Source organism: Phoxinus phoxinus (genome assembly GCF_949152265.1).
Source record: "Phoxinus phoxinus genome assembly, chromosome: 12".
Lineage (NCBI taxonomy): Eukaryota > Metazoa > Chordata > Actinopteri > Cypriniformes > Leuciscidae > Phoxinus > Phoxinus phoxinus.
The window spans coordinates 26628714-26649125 of NC_136887.1; the positions used below are offsets into that span (position 1 = coordinate 26628714).

The 20412-nt window shown below is 36.7% G+C and overlaps 1 protein-coding gene across 1 annotated transcript; it reads left to right on the forward strand.

The window, feature by feature from the left end:
- Positions 1–687: 687 nt before the first annotated feature.
- On the forward strand, positions 688–20037 carry ccdc88b (coiled-coil domain containing 88B). Its single transcript, XM_079631854.1, has 29 exons — positions 688–1052; positions 1650–1798; positions 1970–2078; positions 4298–4367; positions 4468–4526; positions 4671–4754; positions 4841–4981; positions 5070–5212; positions 6042–6123; positions 6236–6394; positions 7321–7467; positions 7648–7825; positions 8793–8908; positions 8998–9087; positions 9199–9807; positions 10227–10406; positions 11576–11916; positions 12464–12590; positions 12958–13356; positions 13542–13703; positions 13974–14251; positions 15308–15451; positions 15938–16124; positions 16968–17113; positions 17245–17358; positions 17456–17607; positions 18533–18829; positions 18923–18988; positions 19633–20037. Exons 1-29 carry the CDS (start codon positions 993–995, stop codon positions 19683–19685), a joined length of 4842 nt encoding a protein of 1613 aa, XP_079487980.1. The 5' UTR covers positions 688–992; the 3' UTR covers positions 19686–20037.
- The last annotated feature ends 375 nt before the right edge of the window (positions 20038–20412 follow it).

Consider the following 20412-nt stretch of genomic DNA (forward strand, 5'->3'; position numbering starts at 1 on the left):
TGTCAGGTGCCCTGTTCTAACACCTGAAATCTCTTTATCCCTTTGATGATGGTTAATACTATGACTGCTGCCAAAGCACTCACATGCAAAAAAACAACACTAGGCCAACACAAGAAATACAACTGTGCTGTGGATCTTATTTATTCAAAGCAATTACCGGTAGTTTTGAACTGGTAATCACAGTAGGTTCAAGTAATGCCGTTTCAATGGATTGGTCATTGCAGGAAAAAGATTCTTATTTCATTTTGAAAAGGTCACATATATAAAACAAAAACACATCTAAAGTCAAAGTGACACTAAAGACATTTATAATGTCACAAAAGACTCGATGATCTGCTAGCGCATTACACCCTTCCACCACTAGACAGCAGCAAAAACTTAATTTTGCTCTTCTGTCACTCCCAATCTCGAAATAAATCTCACTCAAGTCATGCATTGCTGTATTTGCATGTAGTTTGTATGAATTATTTTAAGTACGTTGTATCGACTTCCACTGACATGAATAGATTGTATTTCCTGTGTTGCCCACAGTTGTGTCTCAAAGCATAATAGCCTATAGTTAAAGCGCGTAGGCTACTGCATTTTTGGATATCAGAGACTCGTTCATGGAGAGTGGCTGCGAATAGATTCTCAAAGTGCATCACCAAAATGCAGTCTAGATAGGCAGCCTACTAGGTTTTGAGAAACATCCTTCAGTTGTGGTTTTGCTGTGTTCTATGTGGAAACGCGCGTCACGCTGACATGAGGACGCGCAGAGGGGAACAGAACCAATGCAATGCAACTAGATTCCGGTGTGGTTTCGAAGTGTGACTAATAAGGGGAGGGAAAGGCACAGAAAGCAAATATGTTAACAGTTAAACAGATCTATCTTGGCAGTCTATTGTCAAGAGAATTACGGTTACCATGAATTTACTCTTCAAAGTCTGTTATTTAAATAATCCATTGTGTTTTATGGAATAAAACTGATCAGGTAGGCTACGGTACAAAAGAAGATGGACGTAAACGTTACGGAAATGTTAGAAGAATTTATGGGAAGTGCACTTGTTACATGGGTAGGTGGTACGCAAAAACAATTAAAGTTCTTTGATAGCCTAGTCTTCATTTTGTTCGGTAAAATGTTTTGTAAACTTTTCAAACCAGTTTAGAAATATTCTAGAACGTTAAATGATGTTCAGAAAGTTAATGTGATTTTTTGTAAATCTAATCATTAACAAATAAACAGCTGATCAACATGTATGCTGTTTCCAGCTGAAAATGTAATAATATTACACAGTTAACCGTGTTTTGCAATATTGTAGTTGGTTTCTAGTCCAAGTTGATAGACCATCTTGACTTGGGCTAGCAACAAGCTGGCTACTAGCTGGCCACAACTATCTGTCTGTTTTTTTTTTTTTTTTTTTTTTGTGCAGCTAATGGCCAGCTTGGATCAGCCAAACACAAGCTAACATGTTAAAAAACACAGCTTTCAACAGCGAGAGACATCTTAAAATATCTTTAGAATTTAGAATAAACGTTCTGACAAACTTCAGGCACAGGAAAAACCAAGCATTCACAACAGAGAACAAAGATAATTTATATTCAGATCCTACTCAGTTTTTCTTCATTATGCACCTTGATATGAACAGGGCATTGTTTTCATTGTCTGTAAGGTGCATCTATTTGAGGGTATTGTCGATGAGGAGGAGACTGGATCACTCTCTCAGGAATACATGGAAGTAAACTTCAACTCCCATAATGCAGTGAGGCAGTACCTGAAGCTTACCAATGGAGTCTACCTCAATGAGGTCATGAGGATCATGTAAGAAAGACTCAAAAGTGTAAAAATTAAAATAATTGAATCTATTCTGTTTTGAATAATGTAGTTTGATTAAAAAAAATGTGGATTACCAGTTCATTGATGATGGCCTAGTTTCAACAGTGACTCAGCTAATGCCAACGTTTTTGTTGTTTGTTTGGTTTCGTTAATCAGTGATCCCAATCCAAAGGTAGAGCAAATCTACCACAATGTGGGTGATGACAAGATGCTCAGAGTGCAGAACTTCTCCACCCTCAATCGACACCTGAGATCATACTATCAGGTACTGAATTAAAGCATCAATCAATTTACAATGTGAAAACATGAGAAATGTCTTTTATCAAGGACATTCCACAAATACATTTTATTGCTTGATTAATTGCAAAATCACCTAAAATCAAAATGCCTGATGGTAAAGTTCAGGTAAATAGCGTATGAATGGACAGTTCGCTATAGCTTACTAAACAGTAGTGACAGCGCCTGTTGCTGTGGAACAAGTTAGCCATGTTTGTTTTTTTCTGGTTTCTGTGGTTTCACTTCTTGTTTCAAATGTCCTAGCTGTGGACATGTTTTTTGCACTCTTTATTTTCACTCATAGCATGTTCCGGACATTTTCAAATGAAAATGAGAGACAAAAAGCAATAGTCGTTAAATAACTAGCAAAAAATAAATAATCTAAATTATGATTTTGCTTATAATGAATTGACCTGCATTATCTGGATTTTTGACATTACTCTTTTAAAAGTTACATTTAAAAACTGAAGTTGAAGCTCTAAAATTACTAAAACTATAGTTAAAAATAAAGCTGAATAGAAATATATAAAAATACATAAAATATATAAATATAAAAAGCAAAAACTAATGGTATATAACTTGGGGGGACCCCCCCCCCCCCCCAGCTAATTCAAAATATTAATAAAGACCACAATGGTAGGCCTATATAAATAATACTAAAATAATACTGGATGTAACTTGTGACCATTTCTTAAAACAATTTCACCATTTTGAGCAACTCTTTGCCTTCACTACTAAAATTTGCATACATCATTTATAGAATTATTAAATTAAAACAGCACACCACAACACATTAAGGCGAGACACCCCAGTTGAATAGGGTAAAAAAATTAAAGAATAAATATCACCATACTTCACCAGTTGATTGATTATATTAATAATAGCAAACAATTTTTGTATTAAAAGTTTTCTGAAATTTAATGTTTAATTTAATGTTTAAATATGCAAATGAGGCGTTGTCTTATTAAATATGCACTAATTTGCTTACATTTCTAGAACAACAATCTGATAATTGGATGAAGTCAGGTTTAAAATAGTTTCATTTATTTGATATATTAGAGCCAAAGGTTTTTACAGAGTGGATATTGGATATCTCTATATATTACTCCACAAATCAGCCAAAAATAATTATATTTTCGCCCTTTTTTTTAGGAATACAATTTATAAAATCAGGAAAATTATAGATGAACAAACCCCTTTGTGAAAACCTTTATAATATAGATAAGAAAACAACTGTAAAGTTTGGTGTATGTAAGTGTTACTGAAGTGGAGATTTCTGGCTCAATGTAGGAGGAAAAACTCTTTTTGAGAAAACGGCCTTTAAATATATATACTGTCATTTAAATCTACAGATTCAAATAGATAAAGTGCTCTAAAAGATACAGTTAAAAGTGTATTTTGTATGTTTTCTGTCCACTAGTCTGAAAAAACACTTTATGAAAAGCCAAAAAGCCCAAAATCTAAAAATGGACAGATGCATGAAAAAAACGCTGTTTTTGCCTGTAGTGTCTCCCCTTAAGTACCCACATGTGTATTTTTAGTTGCACTTTATTTTACAGTCCTGTTCCCTAATGAACACATTATCTACTTATTATAGTAATTACAATAACTGGGTAATAACTAGGTACTAACCCTGAACTACACTGCAAGTATGTTCTGTAAAATAAAGTGAAACCGTATTTTAAACTTATGTGCGAAGATTTACGATAAGAAGATTTACAGAGGATGTAGCATTTTACAGTGTTAGATAAATTATCCTAAATACACTTACAAAAAAGTACCATGGTAATTGCATGGTTTTGAATTTTGTTTGTATAGTGTTCTTTAAAGTACCTTGTAATAATTTGTAAATACCACTATATGAATTTAGTAATCATTCAGCGCCATCCTATAAATCACTGTACCATGGTATTGCCACAGTACTTTTTGTAAGGGTGAGTATTTTTTAAAGGCATTAGAAAATGACCTACTGTAATACCAGGATCATTACTCATACTAAATGAGACGTCAGTTGCCGCAGATTAAATAAACCTTTTTTCCTCAATATTGCTCGTTTCTTTTTGGCCATGACTGCATATTAATAACTTTCTTATGTGCTCCAATGTGTGTCACAGTTAAACCTCTTACTTGTGCATTGTCTGGGATGACAGCAAAGCACCAATGAGGTTTTAATGGTTGTCTTTTCTCTAATGCGTGTTTCTCTTTCAGGAGAATCTACAGCAGCTGCTGCTGATGCCGCTACCAAATGTGGCTGTTTTAGGTCGAGATCCCCTGACAGGTGTGGTTCTGTTTATTACATAAACATAAACAAACAAAATAAGTGCACATTTTTAAGTAAATATGCTTTGTCGGTGTCATGTCGGTTTCCCTGTCAATAGATGGCGCTGTTGCAGAGCTCAGAAGACTGCTACTGTTATTGCTGGGTTGTGCAGTACAGGTAACGAAGCACTGTAAACACATTTAATATCTTTAATGGAGAGTTTCAGCACTGTTAAATGGATTAGAGTATAATCTTGAAAAACATATTGATGTTTACAGTGTGTGATTAATTTCTCTGTTCCTATGACTCATTTTCACCCAGTGTGAAAGAAAAGAAACGTTTATTCAGCAAATTCAGTGCTTGGACATTGATACACAAGCAGAGCTTGCACTTTGCATACAGGAGGTCAGTGAATTTTGAACATAACCTGAGCATAGTCTCAAACCAAAGCGTGTAGTGTGTCACTGACCCTGTGATCCATCATGTTCCAGGTGACCCAGGACCCGAGCGCAGTGCTTCCTTTGGAGTTTGGAGACATGTGTGGGCTGAATGGAGCCGAGCTGCAGACTCTCTTCTGCTCCATGGCCAAACAGATCCAGAACCTGCTAGGCCAACGAGACACACACTTGGAGGTGAGAGAAGAACTTTTGAAGATTTGAAGTAGTGTTCAGAAAGGGTTTTCTTTAGCTTTGGATGTCTCCGTTATCTCTTGATATTTAGAGGATAGCAGAACATATTCAGGAACGGGAATCATCTACAGCCCATATAACCACGTCGAGTGGGTTTGGTGATGGACCGCCTGAAGGACTGGCTGTACAGCTTGCAGAAGGCAAAGCTAAACTTCGCAGACTCAAACAGGAACTGTGAGTTGTTTTGCTAACGCATATGTGATGTTTAATACGTGGATGGACAATATACACTACCGTTAAAAAAATTGGGGTCAGTAAGTAATATTTTTTTTATGCAGCAAGAGCACATTAAATTGATCAAAAGTGACATTGAAGACTTTTATAATGTTACAAAACTTTGATATATATATATATTATATTTAAAAAATCTAATTAATGTAGATATTTTGCACTTCCTATTCATCAAAGAATCCTGAAAAAATAAAAGCATCACTGTTTCCACAAAAATAGCAGCACTTTTTTCAACATTGATAATAATAAGTAATTCCAAATCACCATATTAGAATGATTTCTGAAGGATCACGTGACACTGAAGACTGGAGTAATGATGTTGAAAATTCAGTTTCTTCATCACAGGAATAATATTTCAATTTGTAATAATATTTCACAATATTACTGTTTTTACTGTATTTTTAATAAAATAATTGCAGCCTTGGTGAGCATAAAACACTTCTTTCAAAAACATTAAAAAACTATATTGACCCCAAACCTTTGACCGGTATTTTCATATGTATTTTAATTTTATTAAATTAAAGTCCCTTTTATTATTATAATTATTAAAAGTAATGTGTGTGATTTGAGTTGAAATATCAATAGATACATCTTTTTTGTTTAAACTTCCCAACATAATTACATTGGTTTGTGAATTTCAGGTGTGATTTCTGCTTCTCTAACCAATGAAAAACAGTCATTATTTTCACAATTTAGTTTGGTTACACTAGTCTAGTGGCACAGAAATTACGCTTCACCTTTAAAGATATTTACAAATCAAAATTCTTTACAGGGAGGACACAGGTGATCAACTACTGGATTACAAGCAAGAAATGCAAAGTATGGAGGAAGAAATAAAGAAACTACAGAAGGAAGTGAGCATAATACACTGATAATAAACACTGTATAATGATCATTCAAACTTGTGTATGGACACTGGATAGATCCTCTTTCACTGACATACCATCCTATGTTTGGTTGGCACAGAACCGATCGTTGCAGGTGGAAGTGCGTGTGAGCCGGGGTGTGAAGGATGAGTTGGACTGTCTGCGTGAGCGTGCAGCCAGAGTAGAGCAACTGCAGGCGGATCTGAAAAACAGCACACATCGGCTCCGCAGCATGGAGCTGTACCGCACACAGTTGAAGGTAGAGCAGCAGATATACATCACCAGGCTGAAGCATCATGCTTTGGAATGAACAAGTGGAGCGCTATAATCTGTAAATGATATTATAATAGTATTATTTGTGCTACTTTTGACATGTATTCTGACAAATGATCAGTTTAATGAAATGAAAGTTGTAGAAAAGCAAACCTAAAGGTACATTCCATTGTATGAAGTTACGTTTAAATGAATAGTTCACCCAAAAATGAAATTTATGTAATTTACTCACCCTTCATGTCGTTCTAAACCCATAATACACTCTTTCTTCTGTTAAACACAAAAGGAATTCTGCATATTTAAAAATACATTAGGTTGAAAGAGCAAATACAATAGTTTAAAATACCATGCATGTTTTACATGGTTTTCCAAGATACTTCAATATTGTGAAATACTATTACAATTTAAAATGTTTCTAATAAATTATATATTAAAAATATATTAACATAGTGTAATGGAAATGACTCCAGTCGTCAGTGTCACATGATTCTTCAGAAATCATTGTAATATGCTGATTTGATCCTCAAGAAACATTTATTATTATCAAAGTTGAAAACAGTTGTGCCTAATAAAACACTTGACTAATATTTTTGTGGAAAATGTGATAAATCTTACTAACCGCAAACTTTTGAATGGAATTCTGTTTAACCAAGTGGAGAGCTTTAATCTGGAAATAACATTAGCTTAGTTATTGGATAATAAGTTATAACATGCATACAGGCAAATAATCAACTTTGTGGAACAAAAGCTTAAAAGAAATGTGTGATCAGTCATAAAACATAATCATAAATAAATAGACAGACAAGACAGTCCCTCGTCATTAGAGTGAACCTTCTGCAAAAATATCACAGAAGAAAATAAGTCAGACGGGTTTAGAACAGCATTGGTAAAACATTTTCTGTGGGCCTACAGGAGCAGCAGCAGTACTGCGCCTCGCTGCAAGAGAACAAGGCTCTTCTGGATGAGCAGCTGGCTGACGCTCGGGCGCGCTGCACTGCTCTGCGGGAACTGGAGAAGGAAAATCTTCTTCTCAGGCAGAAGCTTGTGGATATGGAGGGTGTATGAATGACTTTATGAACTTATAGAGCTTTATTGCCATGAACTCATTTTGATTGATTATGTTGAGCTTCTAAAACTTACTTTGAAATGTATGAAGTTAAAAGAAAGAATTGCATTCTTTTCAAATGTATGATGTACATTCATTATGCTATATGGGTATATAATTGGATTTTTATGTAGGAGCGGGATGTTGAGAGACAGAGGGTAGACGAGCTGTTGGAGATGAATATGAGTCTGCAGGTGGATCTCGCGCGTCAAGTTCATTCTGTGGGTGTCAGTCAAAGAGAGACTCATCAGCAATTCCTCCAATCAGACCTAGAGTCCGACGAGGATGTTCAAGAAATAATGCCTGAGATTGGTAGGTTTAATTATGCAGGATTTGATATTATGACTCAACTGTCACAGCTAGACGATTGATTTCTTGACTTCATGTGTATGTATATCAATCATATATATGCAAATCAAGCTGTCATGTTTAGAAATAGACATTTATGAATACATTTACATCCCATCCTATCATCCCATCATCAATGTTAAAGGCATAGTTCACTCAGAAATATTAATTGCCATCATTTACTAACCCTCATGTCTTTCCAAACCTGTATGTTCTTTTGTCTGTAAAGCACAAAAGGAAAAGATTAGCATTGTTCTGGATGTTCTTTTCCATATAATGAACATGAATGGGAACAGACAGTGCTGAGCTCCAAAAATGATGACAAATAACACTTTCATGTTGATTTTTTATCTTTTTTTGAAGCTTGACAGTGTTCATCCATTTCCAATGTGTGGAAAAGAAAAGTGTAAACATCTTGCCTTATTTCTTAAGAGTTGGCGATAGAAATTTCATTTTTGAGTTGAGGGATAGTTCTTAAAGGGAAAAATAGTTCTTAATAAGACAGGTTATTAAATGGATAGTTCTCCCAAAAATAAAAATTCTGTCATAATTTACTCACCCTCACATTGTTCCAAACCCATAAGCCTTTGGTTAATCCAAAAAATAAAAGCCTAAATTAAATCTGTTCATCATATAAAGAGATTGCATCACTTCACAAGACTTAAAGGATTAAACCACTCAATTGATATGGATTCATTTTATGATGCCTTTATAATATCTTTTAAATCTTCTATGTTTTGGCTACCTGTACTTTCAATGGACTCGTGACAGAAAACCTCCTTTCATTAAAAATGTATTTTGAATATTAACCAAAGTCTTATGGGTTTGGAACAACGTGAGGGTGAGTGAATTATGACAGAATTTCTTATTTTTGGGGGATTTATCCCTTTAATAACATGTCGACATGTCTGTCTCTCTTACTGTCATTTAGATCTGAAGCCTCTAAGTGAGGAGGTAAATGAGGCTTCCTCACTGAGGCTTCTGGGAGCTGAAAACGAGAACGCTGAATTGAAGAGACGACTAGAGCTCCTGCAAGCTGAACAAGAGGTCAGTGGATCTTTAGCCAGTTTTATCCTCTGGCAACAAACTGATTTATGTCAATTCTCAGGTTTCCCATGTTCCCATCTCTCATGTAGGCTCAGCAGGCCAACTCCCCTGAGATGACTGAAGAGCTCCAAAGACACATGGACCAACTCTCACAAAAGCTTCAAAACACCCTCAAGGAGGTGAGGCCCTTTAGATGGATTTAAAGACATTTATTCCAAGAATTCTAGTGTCATTTTGTCCTCATCTCAACTCTATGAATCAGGCCCTGTCATTTCTCTTTCAACTGTTAGCTGGAGTGTCTAAAGAATGAAAATAGCAGCTTGAAGATAAATCTCGAAGAGCTGAGGACAAAAAAGAAAGGCCTAGAGGAAGAGAGAACAGCCTCGGAGGGAAAAGATGGGAAAAAGACAATAATCCGAAGAGGGGAATGCGAGGGAAATGACACCAGAAGAGAGAAACATGATGGAAAAGAAGGCGTAATAAAAGCCCAGAGAGAAGATGGAGAGGGGGGAGAGGGGGGGAACGTAATCCTCAGCGAGAGAAAAAAGAAGGTTATAGATGAAATGAACAGCAAAGAGAGAGGAGAGGCAGAGGGTGAGAAAGAAATTGAAAGGAAGAAAGACATCACAGAAGAGACATCTCAGACGTTCAGCACTGAGGCCCAGAAGACAGAAGAAGATAAATTCTCCCAAGACACTCTTTCCCTGCATAACCAGCTTCAGCAGGCCCTGGAAGAGGCTGACAGACAAACCACTTTAGCCCAGGATTTGCGCTCCAAACTGGCAGAGCAGACTAAGAAGGTCTTGGAGGTAGATCATAAGCTGGTTTTCCTGGAGGCTGAGAACCAGCGGTTGAAGAAGGCGGCAGAAAGCCTTATGGGGGCTAGGAAACAAATAGAGGTAATGAACCATCAAGTTGACACACACACACAAAAACGAATTACTACATCACTGCACAAGTTAACAATCCACTCCTTCACAATCCACTCAAAGTAAGATAACAGTCCAGTCGATAAAGGCGATGACTCACCAAGTATAAACACAACTCCCTGCCGCTAGCAATTAAGAAAGACATACAATATGGTAACTACACCCATGTAAAACAAATAATTTCTCACAATAATTACTCTTTCCACTTTTAGCCATTGTTTCATATGGCATAATGATCTGGCATTGCAATTCCAAAAGATGCCGGTTTGATTTCCTCAAGGCCCGATCCATGAATCATCACCATTGTGCCTTCAAGCACGGCATTTCGCTTTGATTTGCTTTGGATAAAAGCGTCTGCTAAATAACCACTTAATGTGTTTATTTGTCAGGTGCTACAGGGTGAATCTATGCAGCAGGAGGAGGAGCTGATGCGTCTGCGCAGTCAGGTGGAGTTTCAGAAGATGGAAGCTGCAGTGATTGCAGAGTTAGAGGGAGAGAGAGCTGCCTTGGAGAGGGAGAGAGAGACTCTCAGAGGCACCATAGACTCACTCAGGGCTGTGGTACGCAAGGTGAGGCAGGTTATTTGTTCAGCCTTTTGCTGTAATACAAAATATGGATTACATGACTGGGGTAACATTGAGATTAATGGTGCTTTATTGTGCTTTGGTGTATTATTGTTTATTTGGTGTAATATTAAATGGTGCTTTGCCTACATAAAAATTATGCTGTAACAATGAGTGGATATCAAAAGCATCAGTGTGGGTTACAGTAATGAGATGTCAATAGTTGTTGGTAATTGGTCTTTAAAGTGGTAGTTCACAAAAAAAAGTTCTGTCATCATTTACTCGCCATCATGTTGTCCAGACTCCAAACCTACTTGCTTTCTTCTGTGGAAAGCAAAAGAAGATACATACAATTAAAGTAAATAAGAACTAAGGCTGCCAATCTCCAAAAAGGACATAAAGAACCATAAAAGTAGTTCTTATGAATATATTAGTCCATATATGCTGCATTATATGGATTTGTGTGAGAAACAAACCAAACTATATGCTTCTCACAAATTTTCATCTCATAATTTTTTTATTTTGTATATTTAATGTCAGTAATGCCATTGGTTCTTGCATGTCTCATGACTGAACGTGATATGCCAACTTTAACTATGTAGATTTGAGAGCTACTCTGAAAGGGGAGATTTTCAGTGAAAAAAAACATTTTAATTTCAATTAAATCCATACAAAACTATCATATAGCTTCAAAAGTTTTTTAATTTAGCATGTAGATTGATGTTTATGTCAGTCAGAATTTAGTTTTGAAAGAAATAATTTTTTTTATTATCAGGATTTGCACAAAAATATTAAGCATCACAATTTTTTTCAACACTGATAATAAAAATAAATGTGTCTTGAACACCAAATCAGCATATTAGACTGATTTCTGAAGGATCATGTGACAATAAAGCTTTGCCATTCCAGGAATAAATTACATTAAAAAATGTGTGCCATCTTGAAATGCTTTTTTGCCTTTTGAATGCTCATTCACCATTCACTTCCATTGTGTGGAAAAGAGCTATGTAAAAATATTATTTTGTAATTCAGGGAACATTAACAGCATACAAGTTTATAGATATATGAGCATAAGTAAATTATGACAAAAATCAATTTTTTGGGTGAACTATTTAATTAAATCTGAAGAAAAGTGAGTGTGTGTTTGTTGACTAAGGGCAATTATTTTCTCATAGGGTGATCAGTTAGAGCTGACCAACCAAAACCTTAAGGCAGACCTTGAAAGATTGGCACGGACCTTGGAGTCTGCCAAGCGGCATGAAGAAGAGCTACAAGCTGAACTACAAGAATCCGGCGTGGAGGCTGAGTCTTTGACTAAAGGACGGGAAGAAGCTCTGCTTGAAGTCACACGACTGGAGCAGGAGAAGGAAGCGTGTCAGGCAGAGCTGGACAGTCAACGGCGCGAGCAACGACAAAGAGAAAGAGAGATGGCCAGACTTCGACAGCAGCTGGAAAGCACAACATCTGCCCTAGAGCATGGCAACAAGCGAGCCTGCAGTCTAGAGGCGCAAAACAGGTAAATACATACATACATGCAATAGGACCTTTGCATTTAAAGATATACATCACCAAAAAATAAAAATGGGTCATTATTTACTCATCCTCCCAAATATTGTTTGAACTTTGTGCTTTTTTCCATTGTCATGTCATAGTGAACTTGTTTAACAAGCTCCAAAAATGACCAACACACACACAAAAGTAGTTATGACTTGTGCACTATATTTTAGCACTTCTGACCTAAGCTTAGTAATCATTCATTGATAATCCCGCAGCTCTCAAATCTCTGTTGTTCACACAAATCATATTACTTTAAAAAACATGGAATATACTGCACAAGGTGTACAAACTATCTTTATGATACTTTTAAGTTGCCTTTTGGAGTTTGTTTGTTTTGCAACATTTTTGCAAAACACAAGGATGAGTATACATTTTCCTTTTTAGGGTGAACTATTCCTTTCACACCGAACCCTTGACAGAGTCCTCATATCTGATCTTATGAAACAAATAGCCATGGCATAAGAATAATACGTGTATCACTCACTACATCTGTCATCTGCCCACAGAGGCATGTGTCAGGAGCTTTCTCAGCTCAAAGAGACATGTGCACAGTTCGAGGAGCTGCAGAAGGAGAATCTGCAGCTCGGTACACTCAACGCTGAGAGCAAGGCCCAAATCGACTCTCTAACAAAGGTCTGTGCAGTATTCAAAGTGTTTGTATGCGATATCTGACCGATAAAAGCAATTAGTATAGCTCCTTGGTACACCATATTTCTGCAATTATGTTTGCCTGGAGGTCCCATTGAGCTGAGATATTGCAAAATGGGCCGCTTTGAATATTTCCTTTCAACCAGGTAATTGTTTTCAAGTTGCTTTCTTATCTGAAAATCCTCAGTGCAATTAGATTTCCCCTCCTTGGACAACTGTGCTGAAAATGCATCTTTGTGAGATTAATGAAAGCTCTATAGCTCAGGTTTTCCTAAAGAGGCACTTGGTTGGTTCTGGATGAAGCTGGCTAGATGCAGCACTTGTCTAACTTTAATATCCTACTCCCAACCAGGATCTGGCTAATGAGAGCACCCAGTCTCAAGAGTTATCCAATCAGGTCACACAGCTGAACCGAACCCTTGAGGAGCTGCAGAGCAAGCTTGAAATGGCAGCTACACAACAGCAACAATCTGCTCCGGAGGTTGCCTTTTCACCCCCTGACTCGCACGCGCAGAGGATCGAGGGTTGTGAATCAAACAGACAGTCTCCACCGCTAGCAGAAGGCCCCCAGGAGCCCACTGTCAGTATTGTAGATAAGGATAACCACAACCAGAACTCAGGGCCCACAGACTCCATCTATGCAGCACAAGACACTGAAAACGCACTGAACAAACAACCTCACACAACGCCAGAGACAGGCATTGGAAGCCAGGAGGCATTGAGTCAAAGACTGATAAATACAGAGAGGGAGGTGAGATAAAAATTTCAAAAGCCTACTGAAATATCATTACGTTTTGGGCCCCTCAGGGCCATTTCACGTATGTCTTTATTTAAACATCATTAACGCCATCCAGGGATTCTGATTACATTTGAAATGAACTGATAATAACTTGCCGGCTCTGTATGCTGAATTATGTACCTATGGTTGTATCCCAGAATGCAATGCTGCAGCGAGAGCGGGAGGTGTTGCTGTCTCAGCTGACTCAGTCTCAGTCAGCCTGTGCTCAGCTCAGAGAGCAGTTGGACACCCTGCAGCGCCACTCCATCTTCCTGCAAGAGAACTCTGCTAAATTACAGGCCCTCAACACCAAACTACAGGTGAGTGCTTGATTGATTGTGGGTTGCTGGTCTCAAAATGGACCCTTGACGCTGAAATAAAGGCTGATGGTATTTTGGAAACTGACATTTGTTTAAATCCATATTAGTTTTTATAGTGGGCGGACACTCACGGGTTTCAATCACACTGTTGACGGATCATAAATGTACAGCACTTTAAATTATACAGGCTTTTAATAAACGTGTTACTTTCACCCGAATGACCGCACTCTCATTATATCTGCCTTATTTCACTCTCTTTCTCTCACTCAGGTGGAACAGGCGTCCCTGAGCTCTGAACATGCGTCTGCGTTGGCACGTTGCAATGAGAGTGAACTGCGGTGTGCGGCTCTGGAGGCCGAATCGAGGGTGTGGCTGAAGGAGAAGGAGGAGTCAGTGATGCGCCTGGAGGCTGTAAGGCGGGATCATGAGAGATTGACAGCTCTGCAACAAAGACAGGAGGCGGAGTTAGAAGAGTTGTTGGTCAAACACAGTCAACTGAAAAGCAGCAGTCGCAGCCTAGAAGCTCAATATAAAGACACTGAGGCCAGGTACAGTGCCTCAGACATTTATTATTAGAATAATTATTTATTTATTTAAAAAGAAAGGAATTTATAATAATGCATTTAATTAATAATAATGATGATGATTTTTAGCTTGTTCACATAAGAGGCATATGAGGAAAAATAATATTAATTAAATTAAATTAATCAATTAGAAATAATAATTAAGATTATTCACATAATCTTGTCATAATTTGTCTAAAGTCTATCAAATCGAAATATGAATGCACATGGGTACAAACCGATAAATATAACATACAACTTCAAAAATTTGTGAAATAATAAAACAACATAATATACACTACCCAACCACACAAAAAAGAAAAGTAACTGTTTGCATTTAAATAGGAAAATGCTTAAGAGTCATAATTGGATCATTATTGCAGTGATTATTATGTTTCTAGCATGTTATATTTTTGGCAACAGTTCTTTTTCATCCTAATTGATGGAGTGTGTAGCTTTTCAGTTCTTAAACAACCATGTAGAAAACATAAATACACATCACGGCCATATTTCAGGATGACAATGTCAAGATTCATCAGGCTCAAATTGTGAAAGAACGGTTGAGAGAGAGCATTTTCACACATGAATTGGCTCCTCCGAATCCAGACCTTACATTCGTTGAATGTCTTTGGAATGTGTCCTGGAGTAGACTTTACAGAGCGTCAATACAAGATCTTGACCAAAAATGTATGCACCTCTTGATTGAAATAACAACATTTATTTCCATCATGAGGTGCATTAAATCTTTTTTTTTTATTGACTGGGCAGTGTGTAATATAATATATGTAATATATGTAATAACAACATAATATTTAAAACAATTATGTATTATAGAATATATATATATATATATATATATATATATATATATAGAGAGAGAGAGAGAGAGAGAGAGAGAGAGAGAGAGAGAGAGAGAGAGAGAGAGACTGGAACTTAAATTGATATTAGCTAAAAAAAAATACATTGTCTTAATTTATGATTTTTCCAAATTACCTTTCATTTAAAATGTGTAAAATGTTCTAAAATACCATACTTGTCTAGATATAAGGAGCTGTTGGCGCGAAAAGCACAGTTGGAGGAGGCAGAGGAATCGATACGCATGGAGAGACAGAAAATGGAGAAAGTGACACACGGGCAGGTGGAGAGCGAGAAGGAGCTGGAGAGATTGAAAATGGACAGTGAAAGGTGAGAGGAAGTCATAATTGCAGTGACCACAACACTGGGTTAAAGTAACAGTTGAGCACACGATCATAGGAAAGAGAGGAAGTGATGCTAACACCCACCGCAAACTGAATTTCACCAGTGTGGTGACGATATGCCCGACCAAAAATTTCACCAGAGCATGAGTCACATTAAAGCCCAGTTTCAAACAGTTGCCATGGTGTGAAAGCCTATGAAAAATATTTGTAAAGCCTGTTGCTTTGGTGAACAGGATAAAAAAAAAAAAAAAAGTACATGACCCAGGAGGAGACTGTTCGCTTTTATTCATTATGTTTAGTTAGTTGGATAACTCTGTTTAGATTGGGGCTTTGGTTACTAGACAGACAGGTGTATAGACATAATCACAAAAACATGTCTGGGCTTCACCTCAAAATAAAGAGAAATTAAAGTTTTGGGTGTAAAGTTTGACCTTCGTGAGATTCACCTGTTCAATGTATTTATTGTGTGTAGGTATCAGAACATGCAGAAGGAGTGGGTTCAGGTACAGTCCGAGCTGCTGGCTCAGAGTTCAGTTCTGCGGGCAGAGTTGAGTACGGCTCAGCTTGAACGGACTAGGCTGGAGGGAAAACTCAACACTCTTAAAGAGCAGAACCAAAAGCTGGATCTCAATAACGTCCGTCTCAGCAGCCAGAACCAGGTCTGAGCACAATGCACATTATGACAATTTGGAATTCAAAATTCCAAAATACAAAATTCCACAAAATGGAATTTATATACAATGCCTGTCAAATGTTTGGAAACATTACAATTTTCTAATGTTTTAGAAAGAAGTCTCTTATGTTCACCAAGGCTGCATTTATTTAATTAAAAAAAACTACAGTAAAAACAGTAATGTTGCAAAATATTATAACAAAAATAAGTTTTCTATTTGAATATATCTAAATATAATTTATTCCTGTGTTGGCAAAGCTGCATTTTCAGAATCATTACTCCAGTCTTCTTCAGTGTCACATAATCCTTCAGAAATCATTCTAATATGCTGATTTGAAACTGTTTTGAGGCAGCTGTTTTCAACACGTATAATAAATAGGAAAGATTATATTATTTTATAGATTATAATAGATTGACAATTTTACAGTTCTTAATGTGTAGCCTTGGAGAAAAAAAAAAAAATATATACTCTGTCTGTCTGTGTGTGTGTGTGTGTGTGGTTTTGTGATTTGTACTAAATATTTTCATGCAAAAATGATCATTCATTTAAAAATGAAACAAATAGCAACTATAAATTATTTAAAAGTTATTGGAGATTAAATTATCGTTCATTTTATGTTGCATCATTCATTTTATGCCATACTTTTTTACGTTTTAAATTTAAAAATGGATCTTTATGTTAGGATTATTTCCAGGTTTATATTTTGTGTTCTCAGACTTTTGGATGCAAATTTCATTGTATCTGAGATTAATCACATTAACTAAAAAAAATAAACAAAAAAAGAATTTACTGTATACTTTATTGCCCTAATATTTATGTGTGTTATAGCTCCTTACCCAGTTGAAGGCAAACATGGAGGAAGAAAACCGACATCTAGTTGAGCAGAACCAGAATCTGGCTAAAGAAAACAAAGCCCTAATGGAGAGCAGCCTGGAGAGCCGAGACCAGCACCACAACCAGCAGAGAGAGTACCTGTACGAACACACACAAACAAAATTTGTAGCTCATATTTGTCCACTACTTCCACGTGCACCATGTAGAGCGTCTAGCATCAGTAAATAACTCATGTTTTTCTTTCCCATCTGTCCATCTCACTCCCCCTCAGTGACAAGTTCAACGAGCTGCGCAGGGAGAAGCAGAAGCTGGTGGAGAAGATAATGGATCAGTATCGGGTTCTGGAGCCGGGCCTGTCTGGCATGTGTCCACCTAAACAACCAAAGTTAGTCAGGCTTTAACATCTGTCTCTAGCAGACCTGTCACCACAGACTCATTGCTTAACTCATTGTATGCTCTATTTCACTCTCTTGCGGCTTCAGGAAGTCAAACTGGATAGCGGACCGCATGAAGAAGCTGATAAAACCTAAAGGTGGAAGCAAAGAAGGCCGTGCTCAGTTTGTTGCTGCTGGCAGTATCGAGAACCTTGCGGATGCTGTAGACGGTGCGCCCATCTCTCCAGCCTCGGTGCCTGGTGAGACTGCAGAGCTGGATGACCGGTGTAATAACATTAGATATATTGTACAGAGCGTAAGAGAGTGCCAATAAGTTAAGACTGCAGGGTCTCCTGGACTCTGTAAAACAGAAAAAAAGGTCCCCAAAAGCCCATAACAATGAATTATGCTGTTACCCTACCACATTATGCTATTCCCTTGGATCACAAACAGAACAGTAATTCTGTGTTTATGTGAAGGAACAACGGAATTGAATTTGCAGATCAAATGAATATTGCACAGAGTGTATACAACATTTAGATTCATGGTGATATAATACTAAATAACTTTACTTATAGTATAGTACTTATATATTTCTCTGTCTATATGGTAGATCATATTTAACATGGCATTAACTCCCTAACCCCCTAACATCAAGATTTTAAGCAAATAAGGGGTATTGTATTTTTTTTGAAATACTTCAAATTTGCCTGTATTTTAATCATATTTTTACTTTATGCCATTCTCATAAAGAGAATTTTCACAAATATATAAATTTCTCTCCAAATTCTCATTACTGTAATGTATCTGGATGCACTGTATTTTTTTCTAATTCTCATGTTTATTTTTGTTGATGATTCTTATAAGGTTCTGATTGCATTTTTGAATCGCGATATATTATCAACAAATTAAAAGTAGCACAAATATTAATAATAGTGTATAAAATAAATAATACAAAATTAAATAAGATATATTTTATATATATATATATATATATATATATTTTTTTTTTTTTGTATTCTTGTTTTTTTGCATTAAAATAATGAGAATTTGGGGGGATAATATGCTTAATAATTTGGAGTAAAAAAAGTTAATTGTCAGGTTTGTGAGATGGATGAATAAGAGCAAAAAAAATATCTCATTTTTGTTTTCCAAAATAACACTCTTCAATATTTCTCTCCTCAGTTCATGAGGATCCCATCAGTGCTCCAGTCTCCCCGAGTCTGCTAAGGAGAGTTGCATATCAGGCTGAAGATGAGCAACCCAAGGCTAATCTGCGGTCCGGTCGGCGCAAGCTGGGGTCCCGGCACGGCTGGGCTCTCGGCAAGGGCAGAGGAGGAATTTCGCAGTCTTTCAGTCCAGGAGATCAGCGCGCACAACCTCGTACCCGCCTGCGCTCTTCCCAAACAGGAGCCACGGCCCTCTGGGAATATGACGGCAGTCCTACACCCAGCCAGGACAGCCCAAGTGAGGAGGGGAGAGGTGAGCAAAGATAATCCATTTGCTGAAGGTTGTAAAATAACATGGATTTGTTTCGATTTTGTGTTGGGAATAATATGTGTATGTGTGTTTTAGTTGATAGTGAGGAGAACATCTCACCTGCACACTCAGATGTCAGCCGTGTATCATCTGGAACTGAAGGTCAGTCAACAGCTGTGTTTTTCAACTAGGGGGTCATAACTGATAACATTCTGATGCAAATAATAGTGAGCATTTTAAATAAATAAATGCATAAATCATATAATTGTATATAGTATAGCAAGATTAATAGGCTTATCTTTTAAAACAGGGGACAAAACACTTCCCGTATCTTTTGTTTTTGACATCTTATAAAACTTCATGATATTTTGGAACAAAATGAATCTGTCAGCTGGTAGAGGCTTGACAAATTATGTGGATGCCGACATAGTGACGCGATCTCCTGATCAAAACTAGGTAAAGTTAAAGGTAAAATAAATAAAAAATACAATACAGACATCAAATATGGGTTCACTTGCAATTAGGATAAACAGATTGTCTCATAAGACTATGAAGTCAATATAAAACCAAGCAGTCTATTATTTTCTATTCAGCCTGTCATTGTCATATCAAAAAATAATGTCGGGGTTATTTATATTGTCAATTAATATATACATTTAACATATACAAAAATATAAATTTCAGCTCAATAATTTTGTTTGCTTAGGTATTGTGAATTGCCACTTAATCAGTAAAATAAGAACTTCCTTTTATTTATTGAATATGCCTTGATTTCATTAACAAAATCTTTTCTTTTTCTCTTGTAGATTTTCACTCCAGTTTTGACAAACCACAGGACTCCGACAACAAACAAGCTTAAAGCATTCATATTTTTTTAAATACTCATTTAACAATTTTACACATAAAACATCTGTAAAGCATATAGCAAACGCTTACAATACGTAATGGTTAAACAGCACAGCAGCAGTACAATTATTTTGGGAAAACAAATAAATGGATTTAAAGCACATATGTATGATACAGCCATCATATTTATAGGCATGCAACTGCCATGAGTTCACTGAAATATTTATGATACTAAAATATATAGTGGATAAGGTTGCAGTTCCAATATCTCACCGCTATGTGGCACTATAATGCCCAGTGGCCTTTGTATCTGTATAATTATGAGAGTGTCTTATACAAACTGATGCTAACAAGATATTTATGAGAGCAGATTAATTCATTCTGTCTCGTTGGAAAGAAGCTGACACTTTGGAGACTTTGACATTTAGGAAGGAGGCAGAAGATGATGGGGGTCTTAAAACAACGTGGGTGCGGGCAAAGATATTTTTTTTTGACAATCCTTGGCTGGGGTTAATCATAACTCAAAAACGACAAATGGAACGCTAATACAATTCATGAATTATGCAGTTGTCATGGCAACATTAATCAAAATGCGTCAGTCCGCAGACCTTTTTGTCGATGAATTGATGATATACTGAGCACGACGATACACGAGTTCAGAGACTCATCCAGTAGACCACATTTTATGCAATGTCTTAAAGATGCAGCATTCAAAATGTTTAGACCAAGCACTTTAAATC